The sequence below is a fragment of the Mobula birostris genome, chromosome 4 (genome assembly GCF_030028105.1).
Source record: "Mobula birostris isolate sMobBir1 chromosome 4, sMobBir1.hap1, whole genome shotgun sequence".
NCBI lineage: Eukaryota > Metazoa > Chordata > Chondrichthyes > Myliobatiformes > Myliobatidae > Mobula > Mobula birostris.
In genome coordinates, this window is record NC_092373.1 from 145,158,871 (window position 1) to 145,171,806 (window position 12,936).

Here is a 12,936-nt window from a genome sequence, read left to right on the forward strand (position 1 = left end):
TGAGAATGAATGCAGAGAGAGATGAGAAACTGCTGCATTCTAGTTCTCACCAAAATGTGGCTAAACAAGACCATGCCTAACTCAAGTGTTCCAACTCTACAGAAGGACCCTGTTCCTTGCAGACACAAACTCCTTGTGGTCTGAGAGGCCATACCTCATTAATATTAATCCCAGCATACCGACTGCTACTGAAAATGGAGAAACCAGTCACGAGGACCATTACTGTATGACCTAATGAGGCAATCTCTATACTTCAATACGGTTTTGAATGGACTAACTGGCAGATGTTCAAGGAGGCCGCTACAAACAGAAGACAAAGACCTTAAGGAATATGCCTCATCTGTCACTGGCTACATGAGTAAGTGTGTAGACGATGTGGATGCCTCCAGAGCTGTCATCTCACAATCCAAGCGTGAAGCAAGAGCTTCTGTTGAGGTGTGCTCCCTACTAAAAGCCCAGAATGTTGCTTTCAAATCTGTTGAGGTGTGCTCCCTACTAAAAGCCCAGGATGTTGCTTTCAAACAGAGCAGCCAAGAGAAGCTTCATCTAAGGCATCAGAGAACAATGAACACCTACGCTCAAAAATAAATAAATATAGGAAGATCTCTCCGATGATGATCCCCAGCATATGTGGCTGGGCATCAGGGACATTATTGATTTCACAAGGAAAAACAGAATCAGCTGTACCAGCTCTTACTCTCGCTCTCTCCTTTAGTGCATTTTTTTTGAGGCATGTACATAAGCCACTCCTCTGCCAGGTGAGCAGGCACTGTTTGTAAAAGTGGCAGACGAAAGAAGGACTCTGCAGCGTCAAACCCCCCCCCCATAAGGCAGTCAGCTAGACAACATCCTGGGCCCAGTGTTCAGGGGTGTGCACATCAGCTCACTGACATTTCTTGGACAGCTTTAACACAGCAGCTTGAATAACTGACCCCACATGCTTCAAATCAGCCACTATCATCCCTGTGCCAAAGTGCTAAACATCTTCGAAATTAAATGACTACCACTTGGTGGTACTGATGCCAATCATCATGTAGTACTCTGAATGGTAGTAATGGCACATATCAACAACTCCATTTCTGCCACATTGGACACTCAGCTTACAGACAAAACCACTTACGATGGATATCATTGCATCTGTCATGTACCTGGCCCTCACACACCTAGAAAACAAGGACATTTCTGTCAGAATCCTGTTTCTGGATTTCAGCTTGGCATTCAACATTATTGGTGAAGAAAGGTCTCTGCTTGGAACGTTGACTGTTTATTCATTTCCATAGACGCTGCCTGACCTGCTGAGTTCCTCCAGCATTTTATGTATGTATGATTGGATTTCCAGCACCTGCAGACTTTCTTGTTTATGATTTCCTCCTCTTCTGTTTGACTGTAAGTCCAACACCCAGTTGGACTTCCTAACTAATAGTTCTCATAGTTAGGATTCACAATTGCTCCTCCCTCCCCATCCTCAGCACTGGTGACCCCTACCGGGCTGTGTGCTGAGCCCATTACTGTACACTCTGTTCATGCACAAGTGCACGGCCAAGCACCTCAGTAATCACATTTCAAGTTCGCTGACCATATGACATTGGTGGGGCTCATCGCCTGATCGATGAGACAGTCTACAGAGAGAATGTGAAACAACTTGAAGCCTGGTGCCAGCCAAATAACCTCTTCCTCAATGTCAACAGGACAAAGGAGATGGTTATCAACTTTAGGAGAACTCACATCCCTCTTTACATCGGTGGTACAGCCATGAAAACTACGAATAGTTTCAACTCCTGGGAGTGCACATCTCACTCAACCTCTCATGGTGCTAGAGGACATTCTACATGATCAAGAAAGCTCACCAATGGCTCTACTTTCTGAGGAGGCTGAAGAGAGCTGAACTGTGTACATCTATACTCTCATCATTCTACAGATGCACAGTAGAGAGTATCCTAACAAGCTGCATCACTGTAGAGTATGGAACTGAACTACAGCAGACTGGAAGGCTTTACAGTGGGTAGTCAAAACTGCCCAAGCATCACCAGCACCGGCCTACCTACCATCAAGGACATGTATACAGAAAGGTGCCAGAAAAGGACCAATAATATGAAAGGATCTCACCCACCCTGCTTAAGGACTGTTCCTCTCTCTCCCATCAGGGAGGAGGCACCATAGCATCCACGCTGGGACCACCAGATTCAAACAGGTTACTTTCCACAAGCAACAAACGATCAACACCTCCATCCATTAACCCCCTCCTCCACACTTCCCACACACTACTACTTATTTCCTGCCAGAGTTTCCTTGTATACATACACTCCTGTGCCTTGCGTCACTTTACAAACATATTGTAAATCTATGTATACAACCTATTTTATGTACTTGTTTTTATTGTTTTTTTATTACTGTTTTTTTCTTGTGTTTTTTGTGCTGCATCAGATCTGGAGTAACAATTATTTAATTCTCATTTACACTTGTGTACTGGAAATGTCATTAAACAATCTTGGAATAGAGGAAGAGTGAACTCATAGGAGTTGGAGTAAGCCTTAAGCCTGTTGCATAATTGAATATGATAAGAGCTGATCTATATTGGCTTAAACTCTTCTATGTCACTACTCCATACCCATCTATTCTTCAATCTTTCAAAGTTTACTCTTTGATGGAATATAGCATAGAACAGTAGACATACTATATTAATCTTGGTATTCACTGTCCTTTTGAGCTGCCTGATACAAACACACTGTTCTTTCACATTGATTCCTAATAAAGTCATAGTGAATTTCTACACCAAGATGTCGTTAAAGCATGCAATTTTTCAAATTTAGACTTTGGTAATGTATTCATATTACCTAGTTTTGTTCAACCTGACCTGCTAATTCTGGCAATCCAAGTTGTGTTTGTTTTCTTTACTGTTGACCTTACCAGGTAGATTTGGCTTGCACAAATAATGCAATTGTGAACAGTGATACACTGCAGTCAGAATCTTGCAACATTTAATGATTGATCTTTTTCAGTTAAAGGTGTGTGATGATAGATGTAGTATTTAATAACAAAAGTTAAGTGCCGTCCTTTTTACCTACCACGGGAGTTCTCCGGGGTCAATTTGGTAGCAGTATTCCACCTCAGGCCAATGTCAATCAGGCTTTAGATGATCTAAGCAAGGGGATCAACATGCACAAAACAGCGCACCCCAATACCTTCACGATTGCTTTGGGAGATTTTAACCAGGCCAGTCTTTTTAAAATAAATAAATAAATAAATCATTAAGCAATTGCCATCAACAGATCACTTGCTATTCCACGCTCTCACTTTGGGAAGTCTGATCACCTAGCTGTACTAATACTCCCTGAGTATAGGCAGAGGCTGAAGACTGCAGCACCAGTAGTGGGAGCCAAGGAGGTATGGACAAGGGAAGCACAGGAGCGCCTACAGGGCTGCTTTGAATCAGTGGACTGGACTGTATTCAGCGATTCGTCTTCGAACCTGGATGAGTATGCTGCAGTTGTCACCGACTTCATTAAAACCTGTGTGGATGAGTGTGTGCCTATAAAGACTTGCTGAACCATCCCAAAATAAAAGTCGCGGATGAACCAGGGGATTCGTCATCTGCTGAAGGCTAGGTCTGTGGCATTCAAGTCTGGCAACCCAGGCCTGAACCAGAAAACCAGGTATGATTTGCGGAGGGCTATTTCAAGGGTGAAGAGACAATTTCGAATGAGGTTGGAGGCGACATCAGATGCCCAGCAACTCTGGCAGGGTCTGCAAGACATTACTTCCTACAAAGCAAAACCCAATAGCATGAATGGCAGCAATGCTTCACTACCAGATAAATTCAACGCCTTCTATGCACGCTTTGAAAGGGAGAACACAACATCAGCGATGAAGGTCCCTGCTACAAATGATGACTTTGTGATCTCTGTCTCAGAGGCTGATGTTAGACTATCTTTAAAGAGAGTGAACCCTCGCAAGGTGGAAGATCCAGATGGGAGGATGTGGTAAGGCTCTGAAAACCTGTGCCAACCAACTAGCAGGAGCTTTCAAGGACATTTTCAACCTCTCACTGCTACAGGTAGAAGTTCTCACTTGCTTCAAAAAGCAACAATTATACCAGGGCCTAAGAAAAATAATGCAATTTTCCTATCGCTACAATAGGTCAACTGCAGATGCAATCTCAATGGCTCTCCACACGGCCTTAGACCACTTGGACAACACAAACACCTATGTCAGGAAGCTGCTCATTGACTGTAGCTCAGCATTTAATACCATCATTTCCACAATCCTGATTAAGAAGTTTTAGAACCTGGGCCTCTATACCTCCCTCTGCAATTGGATCCTTGACTTCCTAACCAGAAGATCACAGTCTGTGTGGATTGGTGATAATATGTCCTCTTCGCTGACCATTAACACTGGCACACCTTGGATGTGTGCTTAGCCCACTTCTCTCTATATATACACAAGACTGTGTGGCTAGGCATAGCTCAAATACCATCTATAAATTTGCTGACGATGCAACCATTGTTGGTAGGATCTCAGGTAGTGACGAGAGGCCATACAGGAGTGAGATATGCCAACTAGTGGAATGCTGCTGCAGCAACAACCTGTCACTCAATGTCAGTAAGATGAAAGCTGATTGTGGACTTCAGGAAGGGTAAGATGAAGGAACACATACCAATCCTCATAGAGGGTTAAGAAGTGGAGAGAGTGAGCAGCTTGAAGTTCCTGGATGTCAAGATCTCTGAGGATCTAACCTGGTCCCAACATATCGATGTGGTTATGAAGAAGGTACGACAGTGGCTATACTCTATTAGGAGTTTGAAGAGATATGGCATGTGAACAAATACACTCAAAAACTTCCATAGATGTATTGTGGAGAGTATTCTGACATGCTGCATCACTGTCTGTTATGTGGGGGTGGGGGGGTGGTGGCTACTGCATAGGACCGAAAGAAGCTACAGCGGGTTGTAAATCTAGTCAGCTCCATTTTGGGTACTAGCCTACAAACTACCTAGCACATAGATGCAGGAAGATTGTTCCCGATGTTGGGGAAGTCCAGAATGAGGGGTCACAGTTTGAGGATAAAGGGGAAGCCTTTTAGGACCGAGATTAGGAAAAACTTCTTCACACAGAGAGTGGTGAATCTGTGGAATTCTCTGCCACAGGAAACAGTTGAGGCCAGTTCAATGACTATATTTAAGAAGGAGTTAGATATGGCCCTTGTGGCTACGGGGATCAGGGGGTATGGAGGGAAGGCTGGTGCAGGGTTCTGAGTTGGATGATCAGCCATGATCATAATAAATGGCGGTGCAGGCTCGAAGGGCCGAATGGCCTACTTCTGCACCTATTTTCTATGTTTCTATCTTCAGGGAGTGGTGTCTCAAAAAAGGCAGCATTCATTATTAAGGACCTCCAGCACCCAGGGCATGCCCTTTTCTCACTGTTACCCTCAGGTAGGAGGTACAGAAGCCTGAAGGCACACACTTGGCGACTCAGGAACAGCTTCTTCCCCTCTGCCATCCGATTCCTAAATGGACATAGAACCCTTGGACGCTGCCTCACTTCTTTTAATATACAGTATTTCTATTTTTAAATCTATTCAATATACATACTGTAGTAGATTTACTTTTTTTTTCTCTTCTATATTATGTATGGCATTGAACTACTGCTGCTAAGTTAACAAATTTCACATCACGTGCCAGTGATAATAAATCTGTTTCTGAACTCTTAAACATTTCAAGCAAAGCATTGGAGAAATGATAAAGGTAATGAGTACAACAAAGAGTGGATGTGCAAATGGTTTATTGGCAAACTTGAAAAGAAATCCAAAAGTTTTCTACAGAAATATTAATAATAAAAGGAATTTTTAGAAGAGCACTATGATCAATTTAGGGATGTAAAATAATGAAGATGTATTGGAAGAAGTTTCTATAAATTTGAGTTGGGAAAGACTTCTGTTAAAGATCAAAAAATTCTATTTTTCTCAATGTGAAGATGCAAGACAATTGAATCAAGTTGTGTTAACAGTAGTACCTTCAAATAGCTCTGTCCTTGATCCAGGTGGGTTGCTTCCCAGTTTGCTCATCACAAGTCTTTCAGTCCTGATGTAGGGGTGGTGCTAAAGGTTCAGAGAATTGTAAATATTGTTCTAAGTACTTAGAATTTATAAACTTGGTAGTAATTGGCCGCAAAACTTTTGAAAGCAAATGGAAGAAAGCAAACATCAACTTAAAAAAAGATGCAACATGGCTTGGCAATGACAAATTATATTTGACTAAACAATGTGAGGTAATAAAGATCAACTAGGATGGTGTAGTTGATGCTGTTAATTTAACCTTGCAAAAGGCAATTGGCAAAATATCAGGATACGTTAACCAAGTGAAGCTTGTGAGCTGAAGGAACAATAGCAGTTTGGAAACTTGTTAAGGAATACTGGCCATTCCCCAGAATGGTTTTGTAAAAATGGGCTGAAAGATGGCAGATGGAGTTTAATGCTGAAAAATGTGAGGTGCTACATTTTGGTAGAACTAATCAAAATAGGACATGAAGGTAAATGGTAGGGCATTAAAGAATGCTTTAGAACAGAGGGATCTAGGAATAATGGTGCATAGTTCCCTGAAGATGGAATCTCATGTGGATAGGGTGGTGAAGAAAGCTTTTGGTTTGCTGGCCTTTATTAATCAAAGCATTGAGTATAGGAGTTGGGATGTAATGTTGAATTTGTATAAGGCATTTGTAAGGCCAAATCTGGAGTATTGTGTACAGTTCTGGTCACCGAATTATAGGAAGGATGTCAATAAAATTGAGAGAGTACAGAGGAGGTTTACTAAAATGTTGCCTGGGTTTCGTCTCCTAAGTTACAGAGAAAGGTTGAACAAGTTAGGTCTTTATTCTTTGGAGCGTTGAAAGTTGAGGGGAGACTTGATAGAGGTGTTTAAAATTATGAGGGGGATTAATAGAGTTGACGTGGTTAGACTTTTTCCATTGAGAGTGGGGAAGATTCAAACAAGAGGGCATGGGTTGAGAATTAGAGGACAAAAGTTTAGGGGTAAGATGAGGGGGAACTTCTTTACTCAGAAAGTGATAGCTGTGTGGAATGAGCTTCCAGCCGAAGTGGTTGAGGCAGGTTCTATGTTGTCGTTTAAAGTTAAATTGGATAGGTATATGGACAGGAAAGGAAAGGAGGGTTATGGGCTGAGTGCAGGTCGGTGGGAATAGGATAGGGTAAGAGTTCGGCACAGACTAGAAGGGCCGAGATGGCCTGTTTCCGTGCTGTAATTGTTATATGGTTATATAAAAGTTCAGACCTTTAGGGAGATGTGAGTGATGTTCTTTAAAGTTTAGTAATGGGGCCTTGTAAATTGTTACAATGACTTAAATTTGAGCTTTGTGTCTCAAAGGTTCTCCTGTTATTGGTTGAGCTACCTTCTACCATGCTAATACTAGGTGACATCTCATACCATCAGGCCATCACTTTCCCAGATGTCCAGTCCCCTTAAACATCTATACTACTGGGATTGTATAAGAGGTTTCTACTGCTGAGAGGGCACTTTCCAGTCCCATTTTCCATCCTCTATTTTTCAAGATTTACAGTGCCTGTAAAAAGTATTCAACCCCTTGGATGTTTTCCTGTTTTATTGTTTACAACATTGAATCACAGTGATTTAATTTGGCTTTTTTTTTGACACTTCCCTATCAAATTGAAAACAGATCTCTACAAAGTGATCTAAATGAATTACAAATATATGTTTGTAAGACACAAAATAATTGATTGCATAAGTATTCACCCCCCCCCTCCCCCCTTAATATGACACACCAAATCATCACTGGTACAGCTTGTTGGTTTCGGGAGTCATATAATTAAATTGAGATCTGTTTTTGGAAACCTGTGAACAGTCAAGGTGTTTCAATTGATTGTAGTAAAAATACACCTGTATCAGGAAGTTCCAGCTGCTGGTGAGTAAGTACCCTGGCAGAAACTACATCATGAAGACAGAAGAACACTCCAAGCAGCTCCATGAAAAGGTTATTGAAAAGCACAGGTCAGGAATTGGATACAGGCTTCAGTGGCTGAGATGGAAGAGAGTGCACATACTGTTGCCTGGGTGCTTCGTTAGTGGCAGCTTTGTGAGAGAGTAGCAAAGAGTTGGGGGGGAAGAATTAACTCATGAAATCTCAGCTAGAGTTTGCTAGAAGGCATGTGGGAGACTGAAGTCAGTTGGAAGAAGGTTCTATGGTCTGATGAAACCAAAGTAGAGCATTTTGGCCATCAGACTAAACACTATGTTCGGCATAAAGCCCAATTTATACTTTGGCGTCAAATGTATGCCTTAGGTACGGCGTAGCCGCGTACCCTACGCTGTACTCTACACCGAACCCTACGCCATATCCTAACGAGCACCTCTTCCAAAATGTAACTATGCATCGCAGCAATGCAGACTGCAACAACTATGATTGGTCCGCTTGGTAGCATCGCATTTATGGTTGCTTTTTCTCTGCCATTTCACAATTGAGAGAGAATAAACTCTTGTTCAACATTTATTAGCTCCAACTCCAACATGATGCACTCAGTTTCAATCACCATTGTTTGAAGTACAGGAAGAAACTCAACACAGTGGCATAGAAACCCCACTGCCATCTAGTGTTTTAACAGTGAATTGCAGGGTGACACAGACACACCAACGCACAAGTATAAATGCTCGCAACAGCGTAGGCTACGGCGTAGCCTGTACGCACAAGTATAAATCAGTCTTGAGCCGAACACCACGCATCATCAAAAACACACCATCCCAGCCGTGAAGTATGGTGCTGGCTGCATCTTGCTGTGTGGATGCTTCACTGCAGCAGTACCTGGAAGGCTTGTGAAGGTAGAGGGTAAAATGAATGCAGCAAAATGTAGAGACATCCTGGAGGAAAATTTGATGCAGTCTGCAAGAGAACTGACTTGGGAGAAGATTTGCTTTCCAGCAAGACAATGACCCCAAGCATAAACCCAAAGCTACACAGGGATGGCTTAAAAGCAACAAAGTTAATGTCCTGGAATGGCCAAGTCAGAGTCCAGACCTCAATCCAATTGAGAATTTGTTGGTGGACTTGAAAAGGGCTGTTCACTCACAATCCCCATGCAATCTGACAGAGCTTGAGCAGTTTTGTAAAGAAGAATGGGGAAAAAATTGCAGTGTCCAGACATGCAAAGCTGCTAGAGACTTATCCACACAGACTCAAAAGTTGTAATTGCTGTTAAAGGACCAATCTACTAAATACTGACTTGAAGGTGGTGAATACTTTTGCAATCAATTATTTTGTTTTATATGTGTAAATAATTTAGATCACTTTGTAGGGATGTGTTTTCACTTTGACATGAAAATCTTTTTCTGTTGATCAGTGTCAAAAAAGCCAAGTGAAATCCAGTGTGATTCAGTGTTGTAAAAAATAAAACATGCAAATTTTGAAGAGGGGGTGAATACTTTTTATAGGCATTTTAAGTTTATTTGTCATGTGTACATCAAAACATAGAGTGAAATGTGTTGTTTGCGTTAACTTACAGCAACCCTGAGAGTGTGATGGGGCAGCCCACAAATGTCGGCAACATAGCATGCCAGCAGTCGTCAGGAGAATAACACAACACGAGAAACAACAAAACAAGCCTTATTCCTCCCTCTCACACACACACACACACACACACACACACACACACACACACAGTCCTTCAACCCTAAGATAGGCTTCCAGCCTACGTGGACTCAGACTTGGGTTTCAACCTCCCCAGTGGACTGGAGATATTTGCAGACTCTGCTCCAGCCACTGGGGCTCACCTTCCAATTGGATCCTCTGTATCGATCCCAAGACAGGCTGATCACTGAACACTAAGCCTCAAAACTCTCAACTTGACAAGAATGGGACTCCAATCACAAGGTCTTGAACAGAGGGTCATTGGAATATTATCTAAGTTCCAATGCTGACCTTGATGTACCACATCTGTATCACTAGTCTTCTCATGCAAAGTGGAGACTTAGACTCCGGCCTGACCTCTAATTCTCTCATGTCCCTGTTCCTAAACCCTAATCTGACCATTACCTACCCTCTCTGTCCCCAAAACCATCCTTGCCAGCCTAAAAAACAAACAAATTAAAACCTAATTCTGAGCTGCAACTCAATGGAGGTCATAGCTTAACACCAGCCTGGATTCTCACGATGAAACAGTTTCTTTGATTCTATTTATTTCCTCAAAAATAGAGTGCAGTAGAAATCCATGTATCAATTCCAACTCACTCTTCTTTGGAGTCCCATGCTCCCTTAAGCTTACTGGATTCACTGGGGGGATTGATTATAATACTCATGCACTACTTTTTAAAAAAAAAAATTGTTGGGAGACTAATTGGGTGAATCCAATAATTTGGAAAATATCCTGGTTCAGTGCCTCTGAAGTCTCAGGCATGCATGATTATTAGAGAATAATGTGCTTTGCCCAGCAGATCAAACTTCCCCTCTGAATTTGTATATTTTTGTAAATTGTTTTTCTCAGTTGATTTAAGATTTGTTTATTTGAAGATCAGTATGAAAAGTTAACATCTTTCCCTTTTTATTTATCTTAATAGTAAATTTTAATTTGAGTAAAATGGAGTATAAAGGGGAAAAGTTCAAAGTAAATTCTGTCACAATCTTAGACGATCTCTTGTTTGGAGCATTTCTAATTGAAATAATCCTTATTGAGAAATAGGACAATTGTAACAGTCAGCCTGTATGTAACAAAGATGCACAAACACCAGTGTGGTAATTAACTGACTCTTTTCAGTAGCATTTGTTAAAGGTTAAAGAATTTAACCATTACAACTAGGAGAATTTTTATAGCTTTTACTCTTGGAATAAAATTCTTTTTTCTTTTGTCAGAAAGCTGTGGATGTTCTCATTTCAAATTTCTCCCAGTCTACTAATATAGATGACTAAGATCAATTTCTACTGATCTTAAGCTATCATCTTGTTCTGGTTAAGGATTATATTCTGATTCCCTGGATGCACTTCACATATTGCCTATCTGCATTTCATATTGTGTAACTGTAACAAGGCATGGGAAGTACAGGTTAATAACTGTAGCAGTAAGGGCAATAGCATATCAGGGATGTTGATAGATGGTGGAACTAATGATGTACCTCAATTAAATTTAAGGAATGAACTCAGGAGGTAGGAGGAAGTTTAATACCAAATCAAAAATGGTAAAGAAGAGGAAATTTTATTTGTGAGAAATGAAATCAAGAATATTAAGAATATAACTTATTGATGAGGATCTTTTTCAGTTTCCAGGCTACTAACACAAAATGGCAGAAACACTTAGTCTGAAAACGTCTGGAGAAAAGGTCATTTACCCTGAAACATTAAGTTGGTGTTTCATGTAATGCCTGATCTCTTGGGTATTTGTAGCACTTTGGTTTAAGTTTGTTCAACAGTAAATAAATGGTCACAGAACATTAATAGGGAATTCATACATGGATACTGTAATTTTAACTCTTGAGAGGCTAAGGACAAGATTTGTGTGTAAAGATGAATTCATTCTAGAATTTTATGACAGTTAACAATTTTGGGAAGCTCTTTATGGATTTCCACATTAATAATAATAACATGTCAATGCTTTTCAAGAAAATCTGACTTCTGAGAAATAAGATTCTACATGCACACACCTGACTTGTGGTTTATATTCTGTTTGCAGCAGTGTCATCAATTGTAACGTGTTTCCCTGTTACTTGACTATAATCCACTATTCGTTCTGTTGTCTTGCATTCTTAGTTCTCTTTGTGAAAGAAGCCTATATTTTTAATTCCATTAAATTTTGTTGTATATTAACATGAGAATGTCTTGGTTGTGAATTTGTTATCTTTTATTATGTTTGTGACAGTGGAAAATTCCTTAGCTAGGGTGTTGTAAAATACTGATTTGTGCTTGCCACAATTTTATTGCTACTAAATTTTTTGAAAATGTTTTAAATTTGACAACTTAAGGGGATGGTTATTGGTGTTTTTGATACTTGACAAAAAAGTGCCTTAATTCGTTGAATTACAAAATGCCATTGGACACTAATATAAAACTGATGTATGTTGAAAGTGAGTCTTGGGAGGCAAAGCTGACTGTTGATATGGATGGTATCAGATTTATTTGGCAACTTATGCTAATATGAGAGAATTGACTTGTCAAATATTCTTATTACAAAACTTAATCAGAGCTTTCTGCTTTTCTCTCTCTAGGAAGAATTTTTTGATAAAACACCATATACAATAATGTTTGGACCAGACAAATGTGGCGAAGACTACAAATTACACTTTATTTTCAGACACAAGAACCCTATAACTGGAGAGTATGAAGAAAAGCATGCTAAACGTCCTGATGTAGATCTAAAGAAGTTCTACACAGACAAGATCACGCACTTGTATACTTTAGGTGCTATATAAATTCTACCAACTTTCCTTGATTATTCATGTATTTTTTCTGTAATTTAATTGGTTCAGCACAACAGGGTGGGCCAAAGGGCCTGTTTCTGTGCTGTACTGTTCTATGTTATAATTGTATTTATCTGTCCACGTATGTCAAAAAGTTAGGAAATTAAATCTAATGTTAATACAGATGCATTTGTGGGGTGGGAGAAGAAAATCAAGTTTAGGTAATTAATGATGGTGCTTGATCATCCATGAATGCCATATTGCTCAGTATCACTTAATTTTATTTGAATTATGTCTCTTTTTAATGCCTCCATTCACAAGCTCAAACGTGCAAAATATTTTTGACAAGGCAGTTATCTGGGATGATGTCTTCTCATCTGAATTGGTGAATCTTTTTTAGTGTTATTTGCGATTGTATATAATGTTGAAAATGTGACAAAACTAAGATGTGATGACAAAGATGCATCAAGTATTTTGGAAGGGAATTGTTCATGTTAAGACAACTATAATTTATTCATTTAGCGTAAAA

General features: G+C 40.2%; 1 protein-coding gene across 2 annotated transcripts in view; it reads left to right on the forward strand.

Moving 5' to 3' along the window:
* LOC140196647 (calnexin-like) overlaps positions 1-12,936 on the forward strand; it is a 53,574-nt gene that overhangs the window by 21,422 nt on the left and 19,216 nt on the right. For both annotated transcript variants that reach the window (XM_072256196.1, XM_072256195.1), the window contains exon 7: positions 12,216-12,408. In XM_072256196.1, coding sequence (XP_072112297.1) covers positions 12,216-12,408 — 193 coding nt within the window. The remainder of the gene's footprint in view (positions 1-12,215; positions 12,409-12,936) is intronic.